The sequence below is a fragment of the Chrysochloris asiatica genome, unplaced genomic scaffold (genome assembly GCF_000296735.1).
Source record: "Chrysochloris asiatica unplaced genomic scaffold, ChrAsi1.0 scaffold00011, whole genome shotgun sequence".
Classification (NCBI taxonomy): domain Eukaryota; kingdom Metazoa; phylum Chordata; class Mammalia; order Afrosoricida; family Chrysochloridae; genus Chrysochloris; species Chrysochloris asiatica.
Window position 1 is genome coordinate 21,516,649 of NW_006408529.1, and position 17,046 is coordinate 21,533,694.

Consider the following 17,046-nt stretch of genomic DNA (forward strand, 5'->3'; position numbering starts at 1 on the left):
CTGTTTAACACTTTAAAGAGATCATTCACAGCTGATTTTCCCAATACATTGACATTTTAAATCCAAATAAAATGAAATCTTTGGCAATTTAAAACACTACTGTGCTCATTATGATATTGTTTATTGTTCTAGTTGTATGGGTTTTTGCTTTCTTTATATTGCATTGTAACCTGTATTAATAGCTGTATCCTTTGATCTGCATCAATAAGTAGTTCAAGTCTTCTTCCCCTTTAACAAGCAGGATTGTGAAATCTGCATATTGCAGGTGATTAACAAGGTTTAATCCAATCCGAATGCCACATTCTTCTTCATATATCAGGCTTCTTGCATTATTTGCTGAACATACAGATTAAATAAATATTGTGAAAGGATACAACCCTGGCACACAACTGTCATCATTTTAAACCATTCAGTGTTCCCTTGTTGTGTTTAAATGACTGTGATCTGGAATTCATATTCTTAACAATGTTATAGATGGTTTCTTAAGATACAAACAATCAAATGCCTTGCACTAAAAGGAAATATCACACTATTATGCTCATAAATTTGGGAGAAATGGCATAACAAAGACTGGCTTATGTATTGATTTTAAATGAGCACTATTCTTGCAATTAGAGAGTCAACCAAAGACACTTTTGTCAGCTTGTTGTTGTTGGTAAGTGCCACTGAGTCATTTCTGACTCATACTGAACCTGTATAGGATATTTCTGAGTTGCTGATGATGAGCTTGAATTGCCAACCTTGCATTTTAAACTGACTTTTCAGTCCAGTGCATTAACCCACAGTGCTACACCAGGATTTTCATCAGGTTGTTGTTGTTAGGTGCCATTGAGTCAGTATGAAACCATAGCGACCTTATGCACAGCAGAATGAAACACTGCCTGATCATGGGCTAACCTCACTACTGTTGCCACACTTGAGTCCATCAATGCTACCACTTGGCCAATCCATCTCGTTGGGATCTTCCTATTTTTCTCTGACCCTCCACCTTAGTTAAAAATTATCTACATGTTTGTAACATTTGAAATTTAATAGAAAGACCATGAAAAGGAGTCACATTTAAGAGGCAGCAGGACAGAGCAAGATAAAATTAAGGCAGTATGATAAATAACATTTCAAGGTTATTCTTTAAGTACAATGCTCTCTGTTATAGGATAATATCTATACACCTACAATGAAGACCAGTTAATACCACAAATATTCAAATTACCTACAACCACTAAATCCAGTGATAATAAAATTGAATAATTCTACCAAGTTCTTCAGTCAGAAATAGATCAAACATACAATCAAGATCCATTGTTACATACTGATGATTGGAATATAAAAGTTGTAAACAAGGAGGAAGGGTCAGTAATTGGAAAATATGACCTTGATGATAGACATGATGTTGGAGATCCCATGATAGAAGTTTGCAAGACCAACGTAAATGGTAACTATACACTTGTACCACACCAAATGGAATTCATTGGAATTAAACCGAATACATCTGTAGGAAGAGAGTGGAAAAGCTCAATTATCAACAGCCAAAACAATGTCAAGGCAGACTGTGGAAACATCAATTCCTCATATGTAAATTCAAGGTGAAGAAAATTAAAGTCAATTCACAATGGCAAAAACATGATCTTGAATATATCCTACCTCATTTTAGAGACTATTGCAAGAAAAGATTAAACACTAATGACTCAAGACCAGTGAGTTGTGTGATGATATAAAACATAACATCAATAAAGAAAGCAAAAAGTAATTAAAAAGAAGGAATAAAATAGATGTCAAAAGAGACTTTGAAACTTCCTCTGAGGGTCAAGATGCTAAAAAAAGTGGAAGAAATTATTAAGTAAAAGAGTTGAGATGAACATTTCAAAGGGCAGCTCGAAAGGCAAAGTCAAGTGTTATAATATAAAATACAAAGACCTGGAGTTAGAAAACCAAACGGAAAGAAGACACTCAGCATGTTTCAAGCTGAAAGAACTAAAGAAAAATTTCAAGCCTCAAGTTGCAATATTGAAGATTCTGTGGATCAAACATTGAAGGGTGCAGAAAGCATAAAAAAAAAAAAGATGGAATGAATACACAGAGTTAGTGCATCAAAAACAAATGGTCTATGTTCAACCACCACAAGAGATATCATATTATCAAGAATTGATGGTACTGAAGTAAGAAGTTCAAGCTGCACTGAATGCACTGGTGAAAACCAAGACCCCTAGAATTGATACAATACAAATTTAAAGGTATCAACAAACTGAGGCATCACTGGAGGCTCTCACTCATCTGGATCAAGAAATTTGGAAGACAGCTACCTGGGCAACTGATTGGAAAAGATCCATATTTGTACACACTCTCAAAATAGGTGATCCAATGGAATGCAGAAATCATTGAACAACATTACAGACATAGGGAAGTGTCAGAAATTCAAATTGAATTCTGAAGAAGATGTAGAGCAAGGGATATCACTGCTCACATCACACACATCTTGGCTGAAATCAGAGAATACCACAAAGATGTTTACTTGTGCTGTATTGAATAGGCAAAGATTTTAATCTGTGGATCATTATGAGCTCTGGAAAATATTCGGAAGAATGGGTATTCCAGAACACTTCATTCTGACCATGAGGTACCTGTACGTTACAGTTTTAAGGGATACTGAATGGTTTAAAATCAGTAATGGTGTGTGTCATGGTTGTATCTTTTCACCATACTTATTCAATCTGTATGCTGAGCAAATAATCTTAGAAACTGGATTATATAAAAAGAATGTGGCATCAGAATTAAAATATGAGTCATTAACAACCTAAAATATGTAGATGATACAATTTTGCTAGCCAGAAACAAAGAGGACTTAAAATACTTATTGATGAAGATCAAAGACTACAACCTTCAGTTTAGATTGCACCTCAATGCAAAGAAAGCAAAAATTCTCACAACTGGGCCATTAAATAACATTATGCTAAATGGAGCTAAGATTGAAGATGCCAAAGATTTCATTTTGCTTGGATGCCCAATCTACACTAAATGGAAGCAGCAGTCAAGAAATTCAATCATGTATGGCATTTGACAAATCTGCTGTAAATGATCTCTTTAAAGTGTTAAAGGTCAAAGATATTAGTTTGAGGGCTAAAGTGAGCGTGACCTAATCCATGACACTTTCAAACACTTCAAATGCATGCTAAAGTTATACAATAAAAGAGGAAGAACAGAAAAGAATCACTGTACTTGGAGACGAATATGTAAACTGCCATGGATTTCCAGAACAAACCATCTGTTGACTGAAATACAGCCAGAATGTTCTTTGAAAGCCAGGATGGAGAGCCTTTGTCTCACATACTTTAGAAATGTTATCAGCAGGGACCAGTCCCTTGAGAAGGACATCATGCTTGGTAAATGGAGGGTAATGAAAAAGAGGAATATCCCCAATGAGAAGGATTGAGGCAGCAACATTGAGCTGAAATGTAACAACAATCGTGAGGATGGCACAGGACCTGGGAGTGTTTCATTCTGTTTCACATAGAGTCATTATGGGTCTGAACCAACTTGACAGCACTTAATAGCCAATAAAGATAAAGGGCATCATACTTGGTAAAGTAGGGGGTTATTGAAAAAGAGTAAGATACCCAATGAGATGGATTGACACAGTTCTTGCAACAATGGTCTCAAGCAGCAATTGTGAAGATAGAACAGGACCAAGCAGTGTTTTGTTTTGTTGTTCACAGGTTCACTATGAATCAGAACTGACTTGAGTGTACTCAACAACAACAAAAAAGCAACTCAGCAAATTCTTGGCATTTTTTTTCAAAATGACCATACAATGAAAAATTAAATAAATATTTCATTTTAACTTTCAGAATATTTCCCCAAAGAACCACTATTAACTTGTTTCTCATATTTGATTAGTCAAATAGCTACAAATTTGTGAAATTTGTATAATTTATTGGGGAACTGTGACTTAAAATAGTTTGTACTGCTAATCTTCTTTCCCATAGCACATGCATGATAACAAACATGATTGTGTTTCATTTGTACTTGATTAATCAAATAAGTTTTCCATTCACATACCTTATCAGACAGGAATATGATTACATCGCTTATTGATTTCACCAGCGTAAGATTATTCCTTGAAGCTAAAACTAGTAGTTTCAACTAAAATGTATGCACATACAAACATATTTTCACAGCTTGTTAATGATCAAATAAATATCTTCTTAACTATTACTTCCAGAAGAGAGAAGAAAAGCATGATGTGCTCATGGATCACAAACTATTCTTTACCAGAAAAATCACAGAAATACTTCTCATTCTGAAAACTGAAAATTACTTGGGTGTTTCTACAAAATTGCCTTGTTCTATTTTTGAGAACATGAAGAAAACCTTTTCCATAATATTTTTTTTGTATTTGCAATCAATCTGAAATGTAACATACAATCCAAATTTACTAGAATGCTTGAAGTGTAGTAGTAAAATCTTTATATGTAGTTGAATGAACATTCTTAAGATAATGTTTAAAGTCTTAAGAGACTTTAAAATTTGCCCTTCTGATCTGTGCAAAGTGATATATAAGCATTAACAAATGCTCTTCAAAGTGTTATTTCAGTGGGTTCTAGAATAGCTACAATGCTCATAAATGCTCTCTTAAGAGCTAACCCTTCTGCAGGTTATTTGATACTGTTACTTGTAAGATTTCTGGATAGAGTCTGAATTATGTCAAATATCGGTAGATGCTAATCTTATTGCTGAGTAGTTCATTCCAATGCTGCATTCCAATGCAGAATAATAAAATGAAGATTCTGTAAACATGTTTATCTGAGAAGACATAACTATAGTTCAATGAGAGATATAAAGCTAAATCTCAGAAATTCAGATTTCAGGTTCAAGGTTCTTCCGATTATTTTACTATCATATGATTTTCTAATATAATTAAGTTTTCAAATATTATTAAGATTTTGTTTAGACTACAAATATGGTGTACAGAAAAAAGTTAGCATTAATATGCTCAATTTTTCTTTTTGATCACTTTGGAAATATATCCAGTTTGCTTCCAAATGAATATCAAATTTCAAAGATTAAGTGATTCAAATCAGGAATGTCATTGTTTTCCAACAGGGTTTGCTCAGGCAGGTGAGAGGTATGCAAGAATCTGAATGTTCTTTGCAACTGTAGCTTTAATTTTCATCAGCAAAGTCACAATTTGTGTCACAGAGTAAAACTTGTCTGATTAGATGTGCTCAGCAGCGCCATTATACAACTTTTGATGTTCTTGCTCTCAGACATTTAGGACACTAAACGTTTACTGAGAGGGACTGTTTCTAATTATTTCCACTATTATCCAAAGAAAGATTACGAAAGCTCAGCCTCTATTGTAATTCTCAAAATTCTCAGTTCAAATTATATGGCAATCTAAAATGCCTTTCTCTGACTTTATGACCTGATTATTATTTAGAGTCTCTCCAGCACTGAACTCAAAGATCATGCAAATATATTCTTTGGGAAAGTCATAGTGTAGCTGAATAATTTGCTTTGTTGGAAGCCAGCTCAAATTTATCATCAGTCATGACAATTTTTCATCAATGCTTTTCTGTAATGCATTTGTATTATCATACTGGTTCCACTTTATCTCTGATAGAAAGTTTCTCAGGAATGCTATTAACAAGACACAAATGCTGGATTTAAAATATGTTGTCTTATGTTACTGTATTATTTTATTAATTCATATAATCTTTCCTTTGGTTTTAATATTATCTATGTCATAATCAAAATTGAAATGACTCTGGAAATGTAAACTATATATCTTATATCTAAGTTTCAGAATCAGAAAAACCTATACATTAATTTGCATAAGTATGTATAAATTTAACTGGACAGAAGTAGCATTTTGCATTCAGTATTCATTTAGCTATATTCATACTGTTGAATGTATTCCCAGCTCATAAGCTAGTGATGTTAAATGTAATTTTAGCTAATATTTGTTGAGTGAATATTTCTTAGATACTAAAATATTTTGATAAAGAACATTCATTCTCTGTTGATAATGAGTTTATTACTAAGTGGAAACAGATAAAACAATAATTCTAATAAGTGAGGTAAACTATAAGATAGGGACATATTCAGAATTCTACAGACATACCTTTCCCAATCTGTAAAGAGTCAGTGATACTGAAGTAGACTTTAACTTGGCATAAGGTCCTGGAAGAGAGAGGGTGTTCCACACAGAGCAGACCATTGGTTTTGGATGCATTCAGCATAGACTTGAAGTAATATCATATAAAACTTGATATGGGATCTGGCCTTCACTCTAAGATGTATTGTTGGGTAATACGCTCATATTTCAATTTTTAAAAAATCATTCTTGTTAAAAAATAGAGAATGTTTTGTTGTTGTCATTATTAAGTGCCAATGAGACAACTCTAACAAATACTGATCCTATGCACAACACAATGAAACACTACCTGGTCCTGAGCCACCTCAACAAATGTTATGTTAAAGCAAATAGTTGCTACCACTGTGTCAGTGTCAGTTCATCTCATTGGGGCCTTCCTCTTTTTCTCTGACCCTCCACTTTGCCAAAGAAATTGTCTTTCTCTAGGGACCGGTCCCCCTCTGTTCAAAGAATGAGAGACAAGTTTTACCATCCTTGCTTCTAAAAAACATTCTGGCTATGCTTCTTCCAAGACAGATTTGTTTGTTCTTCTGGCATTCCATGGTTCATTCAATATTCTTAACCAACACCATAAATTACTACTCATCTGTCATGTCTGTTGCATTTGGTGGTGGTTTGTGTGTTGCTGTGATGCTGTAAACTATGTCATCTGTATATTAAATAGCAACAGGGTCACTGGTTTGGTGGATAGGTTTCAGCAGAGCTTCCAGAATAAGACAAACTAGGAAAATGAAGAAGACTATTTGTGAATGGGTAGCCACTGAAAACCTTATGAGTAGCACTGTAACATTATTAAATATAGTACAAGAAGATGAAAACATTATGAATAGCAGCAAAACAATGTAAGATATAGTGCCAGAAGATGAGCCTCTCAGGTTGGAGCACATCCAAAATGTGACTAGGCTGATCTGTCTCCTTAAAGTAGAGTTGACTATAATGACATGGAACTAGCAAAGATTCCAATACCTTTATTTACTGATAAGGCATAACTCAAAATGTGGAGAAATAGCTGCAAATAACCATTAGTAATCAGAATATGATGTATAAATCTTTGAGAATTGGAAGTGGTCAAAAATGAAAAAGAATGCATAAAAATTGATAAGCATTAGTGAGGAATCCTGGTATGGCATTGTGAGTTAATGGGCTGGACTGCATAGTTAGTTTGAACTGCAAGGTCAGCAGTTCAAGCTCACTAGTAACTCCTCGGAAACCCTATACAAGGTGGCTATGGATTTGAACAGACTCAATGGCACTTAGCAACAACAAGCAACAAACACATTAGTGACCTAAAATGGACTAGTATTAGCAATTTTGAATCAGCTAATCATATGGTTTACTATGCCAGTAACATCAAATTGAAGAGGAATGGGGTGGCATTCATTTTCAGAAAGAGCATTTCAACATTTGTCATGAAGTGCAATGCTGTCTGTGATAGATACTATCCATATGCCTAAAAGGAAGACCAATTGATATGAGTAGTATTCAAATATATGTACCAACCACTAATGTCAGTGATGATGGTTGCCACATACAATAAGCAATGGACTTTGAAGCATAAGTTCAGCTGTTTGAGTCCACCAGTAGGAGAAAGATGAAGTTTTCGACTCCTGTGAAGATTTAAAGCCTCAGAAATGCTATACAGGGTCACTATGAGTCGAAATCAATCCAGTGACACTTAACAACAACAACAAAGTTCTTATGTCTGAAATTTATCAAACATGAAATCAAAATTGGAATGTGTGATTGGAAAGTGAAGGTTACAAACAAAGAGGAGGGTTCAGTTGGAAAATATGACCTGGTGATAGGCATGATGCTGGAGATCACATGATAGAGTTTTGCAAGATCAATGACTTGTTCATTACAAATAACTTTTTTTAAAAAAAATATTAAAGGATGTCACCAGATGGAATACACAGGGGTCAAATTGACTACATGTCTTGGAAGAGATGGTGGAGAAGCACAATATCATCAGTCAAGCCAAGGCCATGGTCTGACTATTTAGAAATCATCTCAAGAACAGATCTGATGCAGTAGGCACTATTGACCAAGGTTAGAAGAGTTGTGGAATAACATCAAGAGCAACATACAGGAAGAAACAAACAGAAAATTTAAAAGATAGGAAAGAAAGAAAAGACCAAACTGCATATGAGAAGATACTCTGAAAGTTGTACTTGAGCACAGAGAAACTAAAGCAATTGGAAAAAAGTTTCAAGGAACAACTGGAGAAGACAGACTCAAATATTATAAGGAAATGTGGAAAGCACTAAAGTGAGAAAAGCAAAAGAGAAGAACATACTCATCATTTCTCAAGCTGAAAGAACTGCAGAGAAAAACCTTAAGCCTCAACTTGCAATATTAAAGAACTCCATGGGCAAAATATTGAATGATGCCAAAAGCATCCAAACATCATGGAAGGAATATACAGAATAACTACCAAAAAGAAATGGTCAATGTCCAAACATTTCAAAAGGTAGCATGTGGTCAAGAACAAAAGACACTGAAGGAAAAGTCCAAGCAGCACTGAACGCATTGGCAAAAAACAAGGATCCAAGAGCTGACAGAATTTAAATTGATTTCAACAAACTAAAGCAGCATTGGATGTTCATTGATCTATGCCAAGAAATTTGGAAGAGAGCTACGTAACAAACCATTAGGAAAAGATCCATATTTATGTCCATTCCAAGAAAGGTAGCTAAATTGAATGTGGAAATCATGGAATAATATCATTGATGTTACATGCATGTAAAATTTTGTTGATGATAACTAAAAAAATTATTTCAGCAGTACATCAACAGAAAGTTGCCAGAAATTCAATCGAGAATAGGAAATTAAATGAAGGACATGTCTGTTGATGTCAGATGGATCTTGGGTAAAAGCAGAGAATACCAGAAAGTTGTTTACCTGTGCTATATTGACTATAAAAACATTTTAAACTGCGTGAATCATGACAAACTATGGATAACATTCCTTAGAATTAGTATTCAGAATGTATTCAGAATTCTTCATTGTGGCATAAGAAGCCTGTACATAGACTAAGAGGTAGTTGTTTGAACAGAACACGGGATACTGAATATTTTTAAATCAGGAAAGGTGTTCTCCAGGATTATATCCTTTCACCACACTTATTTAATCTGTACACTGAGGAAATAATCTGAGAAGATGGATTATATGAAGAAGAACATAATATCAGGGTTGTAGGATGACTCATTAACAGCCTGAGATATGTAAAAGCTACAGCCTTTTTTTCTGGAAGTGAACAGGTCTTAAAATATTTATTGATGAAGTTCTAAGACTACATTCAGTATGGGTTGCACCTCAACATTAAGAAAATGAAAATTCTCTCAATTGGCAATAAGTAACGTTTTGATAAACGGAGAAAAGATTGAAGTTGTTAAAGACTTCTTTTTATATGGATCAACAATCAGCACTCATGGATGTAGGAGCCAAGAAATCAAATGGTATGCTGCATTAGGAAAATCTGCTACACAAGACCACTTTAAAGTGTTTAAGAACAAATATCACTTTGAGGACTAATGTGTGGCTGACCCAAGTCATGGTATTTTTCAGTAGCTTCATATGCATTTGAAAGTTGGACATAGAATAATTGATGTATTTGAATTATGGTGTTGGAGAATAATATTAAAAGTATCATGGACTACAAGAAAAACAAACAAATATATCTTGGAAGAAGTACAACCAGAATGCTCCTTAGAAGTGTGACTTTGGTTTTCATACTTCAGACAGGTTATCAGGAGGGACCAGTATATGGAAAAAAAAATTTTTCTTGATAAAATGAAGGGTCAACAAAAATGAATAAGACCTCCAACAAGAGGTCCCCAATGAGATATATTGATAGAATGGCTGTAATAATGGGCTCCTGAAGAACTATTATGCAGATGGTGCAGCACTATGTAGTGTCTCCTTCTGCTGTATATAGGGTAGCAGTGAGTTGGAATCTACTCAAGGGCACCTATCAAAACACCATAATGCAAGCACATTGATTCTTCTATAGTTTTATTTATTCATTATCCCATTTGAATTATTGTGTTGGCAAAGAATATTGAAAATACCATGGACTTTCAGGAGGACAAACAAATCTGTCTTGGAAGTACAACTAGAATGCTTCTTAGAAGCAAGGATGGGGAGGCATCATCTCTTTTTTGGACATGTCAAGAGAGACTGCTTCCTGGAGAAAGACATCATACTTGGTAAAGAGGATTGTCAACAAAAAAGAGTAAGACCTTCAACAAGATGGATTGTCACAGTGGCAACAACAATAGGCTCAAACATAACAATTGTGAATATAGCACAGGACCAGACAGTGTTTTGTTTCATTGTACATGGAGGCACTATGAGTGTGAACCAAACTGATGGCACCGAACAATCATGTTTGGTAGACTGGAGGGTTAAAGAAAAAGAGGAAGCTCTCCAGGGAGATGGATTGGCACAGTAGCAGCAGCAATGGGCTTAAACATAGCAATGGTTGTGAGGTTTGTGCAAGATTGGGCAGTGTTTCTTTCTGTTTTGCAGAGGGCCACTATGAATTGGTACTGACTTGATGGCACCTAACAGCAACAACAATGAGGCTAATGAAGATACCAATTTTTAGGACAGGTGCACATTACTCCTTTAAGTGAAATCCTTGCTCTTAAACATACAGAGGTCATTAGTTTTGGATTTAAGCAAACTGAAATTGTTGACAACTTCAATCTTTTCTCCATTTTTATGATATTTTTTTATTGGTTCAGTTGTGAGGATTTGTGCTTTCATTGTATTGAGGTACAAACCATATTGAAGGCTGTATAGTCTTTGATTTTCAAGTCTTCTTTGCTTCCAGCAAGCAAGGTTGTGTCATCTGCATATTTCAAGTTGCTAATGAGTCTCCCTCCAATTTTCATGTCACATTCTTCTATATATAATCCAACTTTTTGGATTATTTCCTCAGCATACAGATTATATCTGTTGTTATTAATGCTGTCAAGCTGGTTCTGACTCATAACAACACTGTATAGTGTTTCTGTGGAGAGGCTGGTGGATTTGAACCCCTGACCTTGAGGTTAGCAGTCCAGGGCTTACCTTACAGTGCTACACCAGTCTCCCACAATTTGAATATGGTGAAAGGATAAAACTCTGGTGCACACCTCTCCTGGTTTTAAACAAATCAGTATCACCTTGTTCTGTTTGAAATGCAAACACAAAAACAACTCTGCTCTGAAATTCCCATTCTTCTCAAAAATTTCCATAGTTTCTTATCATCCACACAGTCAAATGCCCTTGCATAATGAATAAAGCACAAGTAAACATATTTCTAGTAGTCTGCTCTCAGCTAAGGTCCATCTTACTTCAGTCATGGTATTCCTGGTTCTACATCCTATTCTGAATCTGGCTTGAATTTCAGACTGCTCCCTGTTGATGTACTGCTTCAACTGTTACTGAATTATCTTCAGCAAAATTTTATTTGCATTTTATATCAGTGATATTGTTCCATGATTTCCACATTCTGTTCAAGTCATCTTTCTTTGGAATGGGCACAAAGATGCATATTTTTCAATTGATTGGTCATATAGTTCTGTCTTGAAAATTTCTTGGCTCATAAGAGTAAGGACCTCCAGTGCTATATCAGTTTATTGAAATATCTCAATTTGTATTCCATCAATTCCTAGAGCCCTGTGTTTTGCCAGTGCCTTCAGTGAAGTTTGGGTTCCTTCATGTTGAGAAAGGCTGAGCATGTTCTTCATTTTCAGTTTTCTATTTCCAGGTCTTTCCAAATTTCATTATAATATTTTACTTTCTCTTCTTAAGCTGCCCTTTAAATTTTCTGTTCAGCTATTTTACTTCCTCATCTTTCTCTAATTTCTTTAGCTTCTCTAAATTCAAAAGGAAGCTTCTGAGTCTCATCTGACATTTATTTTGCTATTTCTTTCCTGGGATATACTCAAGGTCATATTTTGGCTCTCATGGACTTGTTTTAATTTTCTTAAGTCTGTCCATTATCTTGTTTTTCCTGACAATATTGAAGTTCTCTGTTTTATATTTTCACAGATGTAGTCAATTATTCTCTCTGGTGAGGTCTACATGTATAGTTACTGCTGATGTTAAAAAATGGTATTTGCAATGAAGAAGTCATTAGTCTTGCAAAATTCTGTCATGTGATTTCCAGCATCATTTTTATCACCAAGACTTTATTTTCCAATTTATAATCCTTATTCTTTGTTTCCAACTTTTGTTTTCCAATCACCAGTAAGTTTCAATGCAGTTTGATCCATTTCCAACTGATATTAGTAGAGCTCTTCATTATTATCATTGGCTTTAGTTGTTGCTGGGTAAATTTGAATAGTGTTATCAATTCGTCTTCTTTTTGTTGTTGTTGTTAAGTGTTGTTGAGTCTGATCTGATTTATAGGGTTTATGAGGAGCAGTTGGTGGGTTTGGACCTCTGACATTGAGGTTAGCAGTCCAGTGCATATCCCATAACACCTTATCAGAACTCCGATCTTCTTTGTAGGAATAAGTATATTATCCAATGACTGATAGAATTGTACTTCAAGACAAGTATTTGAATGCTCTATTAAATAATGGATTCAACACCATTCTTCTTCAATGTGTCTTTCCAGAATAGTAACCCATATGATTATCTGATTCAAAATGGCCAATACCAGTCCATTTAAATAATGCCTAAAATATCAATTGTTATGTTTCCATTTAGTTTTAATGACTTCCAATTTTCCTAGATTCATACTTTGTAAATTCCATGTCCAAACTATTAATGGGTTTTTACAGTTGTTTCTTCTCATTTTGAGCTGTGTCCCATCAGCAAATGAAGGTTCCAAAAGCTTTGCTCTATTCATATATCTATGGTCGACTCTACTTTGAGAAGGCAGCTTTTTCCTGTTCATATTTTGAGTGCCTTCCAATATGAAGTGTTCATTTTATGGCATTATATCAGAAAATATTCTGCTGTTATTCATAAGGATTTCAGTGGCTAGCCATTCAGAAGTGGTTTGCCACTCCTTCTTCCTAGTCTGCCTTAGTCTGGAACTTCTGTTGAAAACTGTCTATCATATAAGGTTACCAGTGCCAAAGCTTCCAGTAATACAGCAACACACAAGCCATCATATTATGACAAACAAGAGCTGAGAGAATGTTTTAGAGCAAAAAACAATGGTATTGTGGAGATCAGTTCAGGTTAGATAGGACAATCTGCTAGAGATAGTGGTGGTGAAGAAAAGAAAAACCCATAAAAAGTATAGCTCAATATAATATAGTTTTAATATTGGTTGTAAATAGAGTTTACAGATTATAGCTGCTGTTTTTATATAGCTATGTACTTTTAAGAAGCAGTTTACTTATGAATATATTTTCATGGTTTGTAACAATTTTGTATTTATCTCTTAAGCATGAATTATATGCATAGCATCTCAAGTTCCTAGATTGTTTGACCTAATAAAACATTTTTCATTATCTCATTATTTTCAAAGTGTAGTTAAATACTATCCATAATTGAAACCACATCTTTCTATGAACACTTACATTTCTGTACTAAAAATAAGTAAAAGCAAAGTTAAAGATATTTGATTTTGCTTATCTTAAACATTATAAAGCAAAAAGAAAATGAAGCAGAAGACACAAACACAAAAAAAATGTAAATGCATGTAGTGAAACCAAAGATCCTACCTGGAAAATAGTTTTATAGGATAAATACTTCTATACAGACATTCCTAAGAAATCTGAAAAAAGAGAAAGAGTGTTTATTTAGCAATAATCTAAACTTCTTTAGTTATTGCCTACTCATTACTACCATCATTTGAATCATATTGTATTTTTGTATTATATGGTATTATTTTTAGGTGTCACAGAATCAGTTCCAACTCATAAGGACCCTATGTACAACAGAATGAAATACTGCCTGGTCCTGTGCTATCTTCAGAGTCATTGCTGTGCATAAACCTATTGTTGCAGCGACAGTGCCAATCAATATCACATAAATGCATGAATTCTTCTTCAGTTTTGTTTATTCCTTGTTAAGAGTTTACTTGTTTACTTACATATGAGGCAATTGAAAATATCATGGTTTGGGTTAGGTAAACTTTAGTTTTTGGAGTGAAACATGTATATATATATGTTCATGAATATATGAGCCCTATTGTGGTGCTGTAGGACAACTACCTGGCCAACTGATTGGAAGAGATCCATATTTGTACCCATTCAAAGGAGAGGTGGCCCAATGGAATGTGTAATCATTGGACAATATCATTGATACCCCATACAAGTAAAGTTTTACTAAATGTAATACAAAAATGGCTGCAAGCAAACATTGACAGAAAACTATCAGAGGTTCAAGCTAGGTTCAGAATAGGACATGGAATGAGGGATATCATTGCTGACATCAGATAGATCTTGGCTGAAATCAAAGAATACCAGAAAGATGTTTACTTGTGCCTTATTGACTATGCAAAGGCATTCTATTGTGTGGATCATGACAAGCTATGGACAACGTTATGAGGTATGAATGTTCTGGGACACTTAATTGTGCTAATGAGGAACCTGTACATAGACCAAGAGGCAATTGTCTGAACAGAACAGGTGAACACTGAATGGTTTAAAATTAGAAAATGTGTGCACCAGGGTTGTATTCTTTCACTATACTTATTCAACCTGTATACTGAACAAATGATCCAAGAAGCTGGATTATGATGATAAATGTGGTATTAGGATTGGAGGAAAGCTCATTAACAACCTGCTATATGCAGGATACAACATTGCTTGTGAAAAGCAAGAGGACTTCAAATACTTATTGATGAAAATCAAAGACTACAGCTTTCAGTATGGGTTGCACTTCAATATAAAGAAAACAAAAATCCTCACTATTGCACCAATAAACAACATCCATAAAAATGGAGAAAAATATTGAAGTTGTCAATGACTTCATTTTGCTTGGATCAACCATCAACACTCATAGAAGCAACCATCAACAGTCAAGAAATCAAATAATATATTGTGTTAGGCAAATCTGTGGCACAAGACCTCTTTAAGCTTTTGACGAGCAAAGATGTCAGTTTGAGGACTATGGTGTGTCTGATGCAAACCATGGCATTTTCAATAATCTCATAGACATGCAAAAGTTGGACAGTAAATAAGGAAGAAGAATTGATGCTTTTTAGTAATGGTGTTGGAGTAAAATATTGAAATTTCCATGGACTTCCAAAAGATGTGTGTTGGTAGAAATACAGTCAGAGTGCTCCTTGGAAGCAAGGAGGGCCGTACTTTGTCTCTCATTCTTTGGACAAATTGTCAGGAGGGACCAGTCACTGGAGAAAGATATCATATTTGATAAAGTGGAGGGTTGGAGAAAAAGAAGACCCCCAATGAGATGGATAGGTACAGTGGCAGCATCAGTGGGCTCAAACACAATAACAATTGTGAGGTTGGCCCCAGACTGGGCAGTATTTCATTGTGTTATGCATACGGTTGCTATGAGTCTTACCAACTCGATGGCACCTAACAACAACAACAACAATTTCACAGGAGCCTCTGAGTTAGAAATGGCCACGTAAAGCTCACTTCTTTTGTACTATATGAGTGAGTGGCAACAAGAACAAAAATCTGAGCAGCAAAATATAAAATAGAAATGGAACCTCGTAAAAATTAAATACTTTAATGCCTAACTTAGGCAGGTGGACCCTTCACATAATTCTGATTGCCTCTTCTGGTCTTCCAGAAGGTATGATGACCTATGATACTCAAATGGAGTCAAATCTTGCAAGTGCCATGATTGTTCCATGCCAATGGATGAAGTGAATATGGCCAAGCTTTTACCCTTCAACTCAAACAACAACAAACTCTACCAACTGGTTGACCATACAGATACCAAGCAGAAGGTCCTAAACATCAAGAACCTGTATCTCTCCAAAAATGAAGGGCGGTTGGATAAGGTGAAAGGGCTGGAGCCAGAAGAGATGTGTTCAGACAACTTCCAAGATAACTCAATTAACGTAAGCACCCTCTTGGAATTATTCCCCAAGTTATTACGTCTGGATGATCAGGAGTTACCCTCATCTGCTATCTGTGACACTGAAAGGAACAAGAATTTACCATTCTTCAAGGGGGACATTTTTGGGTCAGAGAGCCTGAAGAATCTTATTTTGAAATTCCCGAAGCAGTATTAATGGATCTATGACTATGGAGATCTGCAGGGTCTCCTGGGTGCTCATCACAGTGAGGCCTGCTTCTCGCTTTTCATTCCCTTTAATACTTACAACCCAGTTTCCTTGGTCACGTACTTTAGGTACAGCAGGAATATGAAGAAATGCAAGGACCCCGACCTGAAGTCAATTTGCTGGTCCCAGGGACCTCCGCTCCTGGACTGCAAACTCAGTTACTCCCCTCCTTTTGCTACAAAATGTCTACATTTACATTTCCAACCCTCACAGTCAGTCCTGATAATAATTATTCACTGTTGTACCACAAGAGACCTATCCTCATCTTCTTTCATCATCACTGCACAGACAGATTGGATACTACTCAGTGGAGAGTCTACCTTCTCTGTGCCCTCTGGATCTAGGCTCCCTTTTGAAAGCTTGCAAGCTAGTCACTTCTTGCCTTTGTAGCTCCCACCCCCATTGAGTAGCCAATGTCCAAGTTGCTGCCCATCCCTGTCTACTCTGTGTATAGAGGAGGTGGGAATGATCCTCGCTGTAAGATTTGTTCCCTCTTTTGAGCTACTGCATCCATAGGTGTAGGTCAAGTTCATCAAACTGTATCAGATTACTCTTTTGTTCCTTTTCTTTCTTCTTCTTGTTGAGCTCTGATTATCCAGTCATTGAAGCCAGGTCAAGTGGGTATTATCTGCTAGTGTGGCTGTTCTTATGCATATGCCCTCTCTTCTTATCAGCTGGA

At 35.4% G+C, this 17,046-nt stretch overlaps 1 protein-coding gene across 1 annotated transcript in view; it reads left to right on the forward strand.

Moving 5' to 3' along the window:
- Positions 1-15,929: 15,929 nt before the first annotated feature.
- LOC102815126 (nuclear RNA export factor 1-like) overlaps positions 15,930-17,046 on the forward strand; it is a 13,510-nt gene continuing 12,393 nt past the window's right edge. The window contains exons 1-2 of the mRNA XM_006834515.1: positions 15,930-16,309; positions 16,412-16,477. Of these exons, the coding sequence (XP_006834578.1) occupies positions 15,930-16,309; positions 16,412-16,477 (446 nt within the window). The remainder of the gene's footprint in view (positions 16,310-16,411; positions 16,478-17,046) is intronic.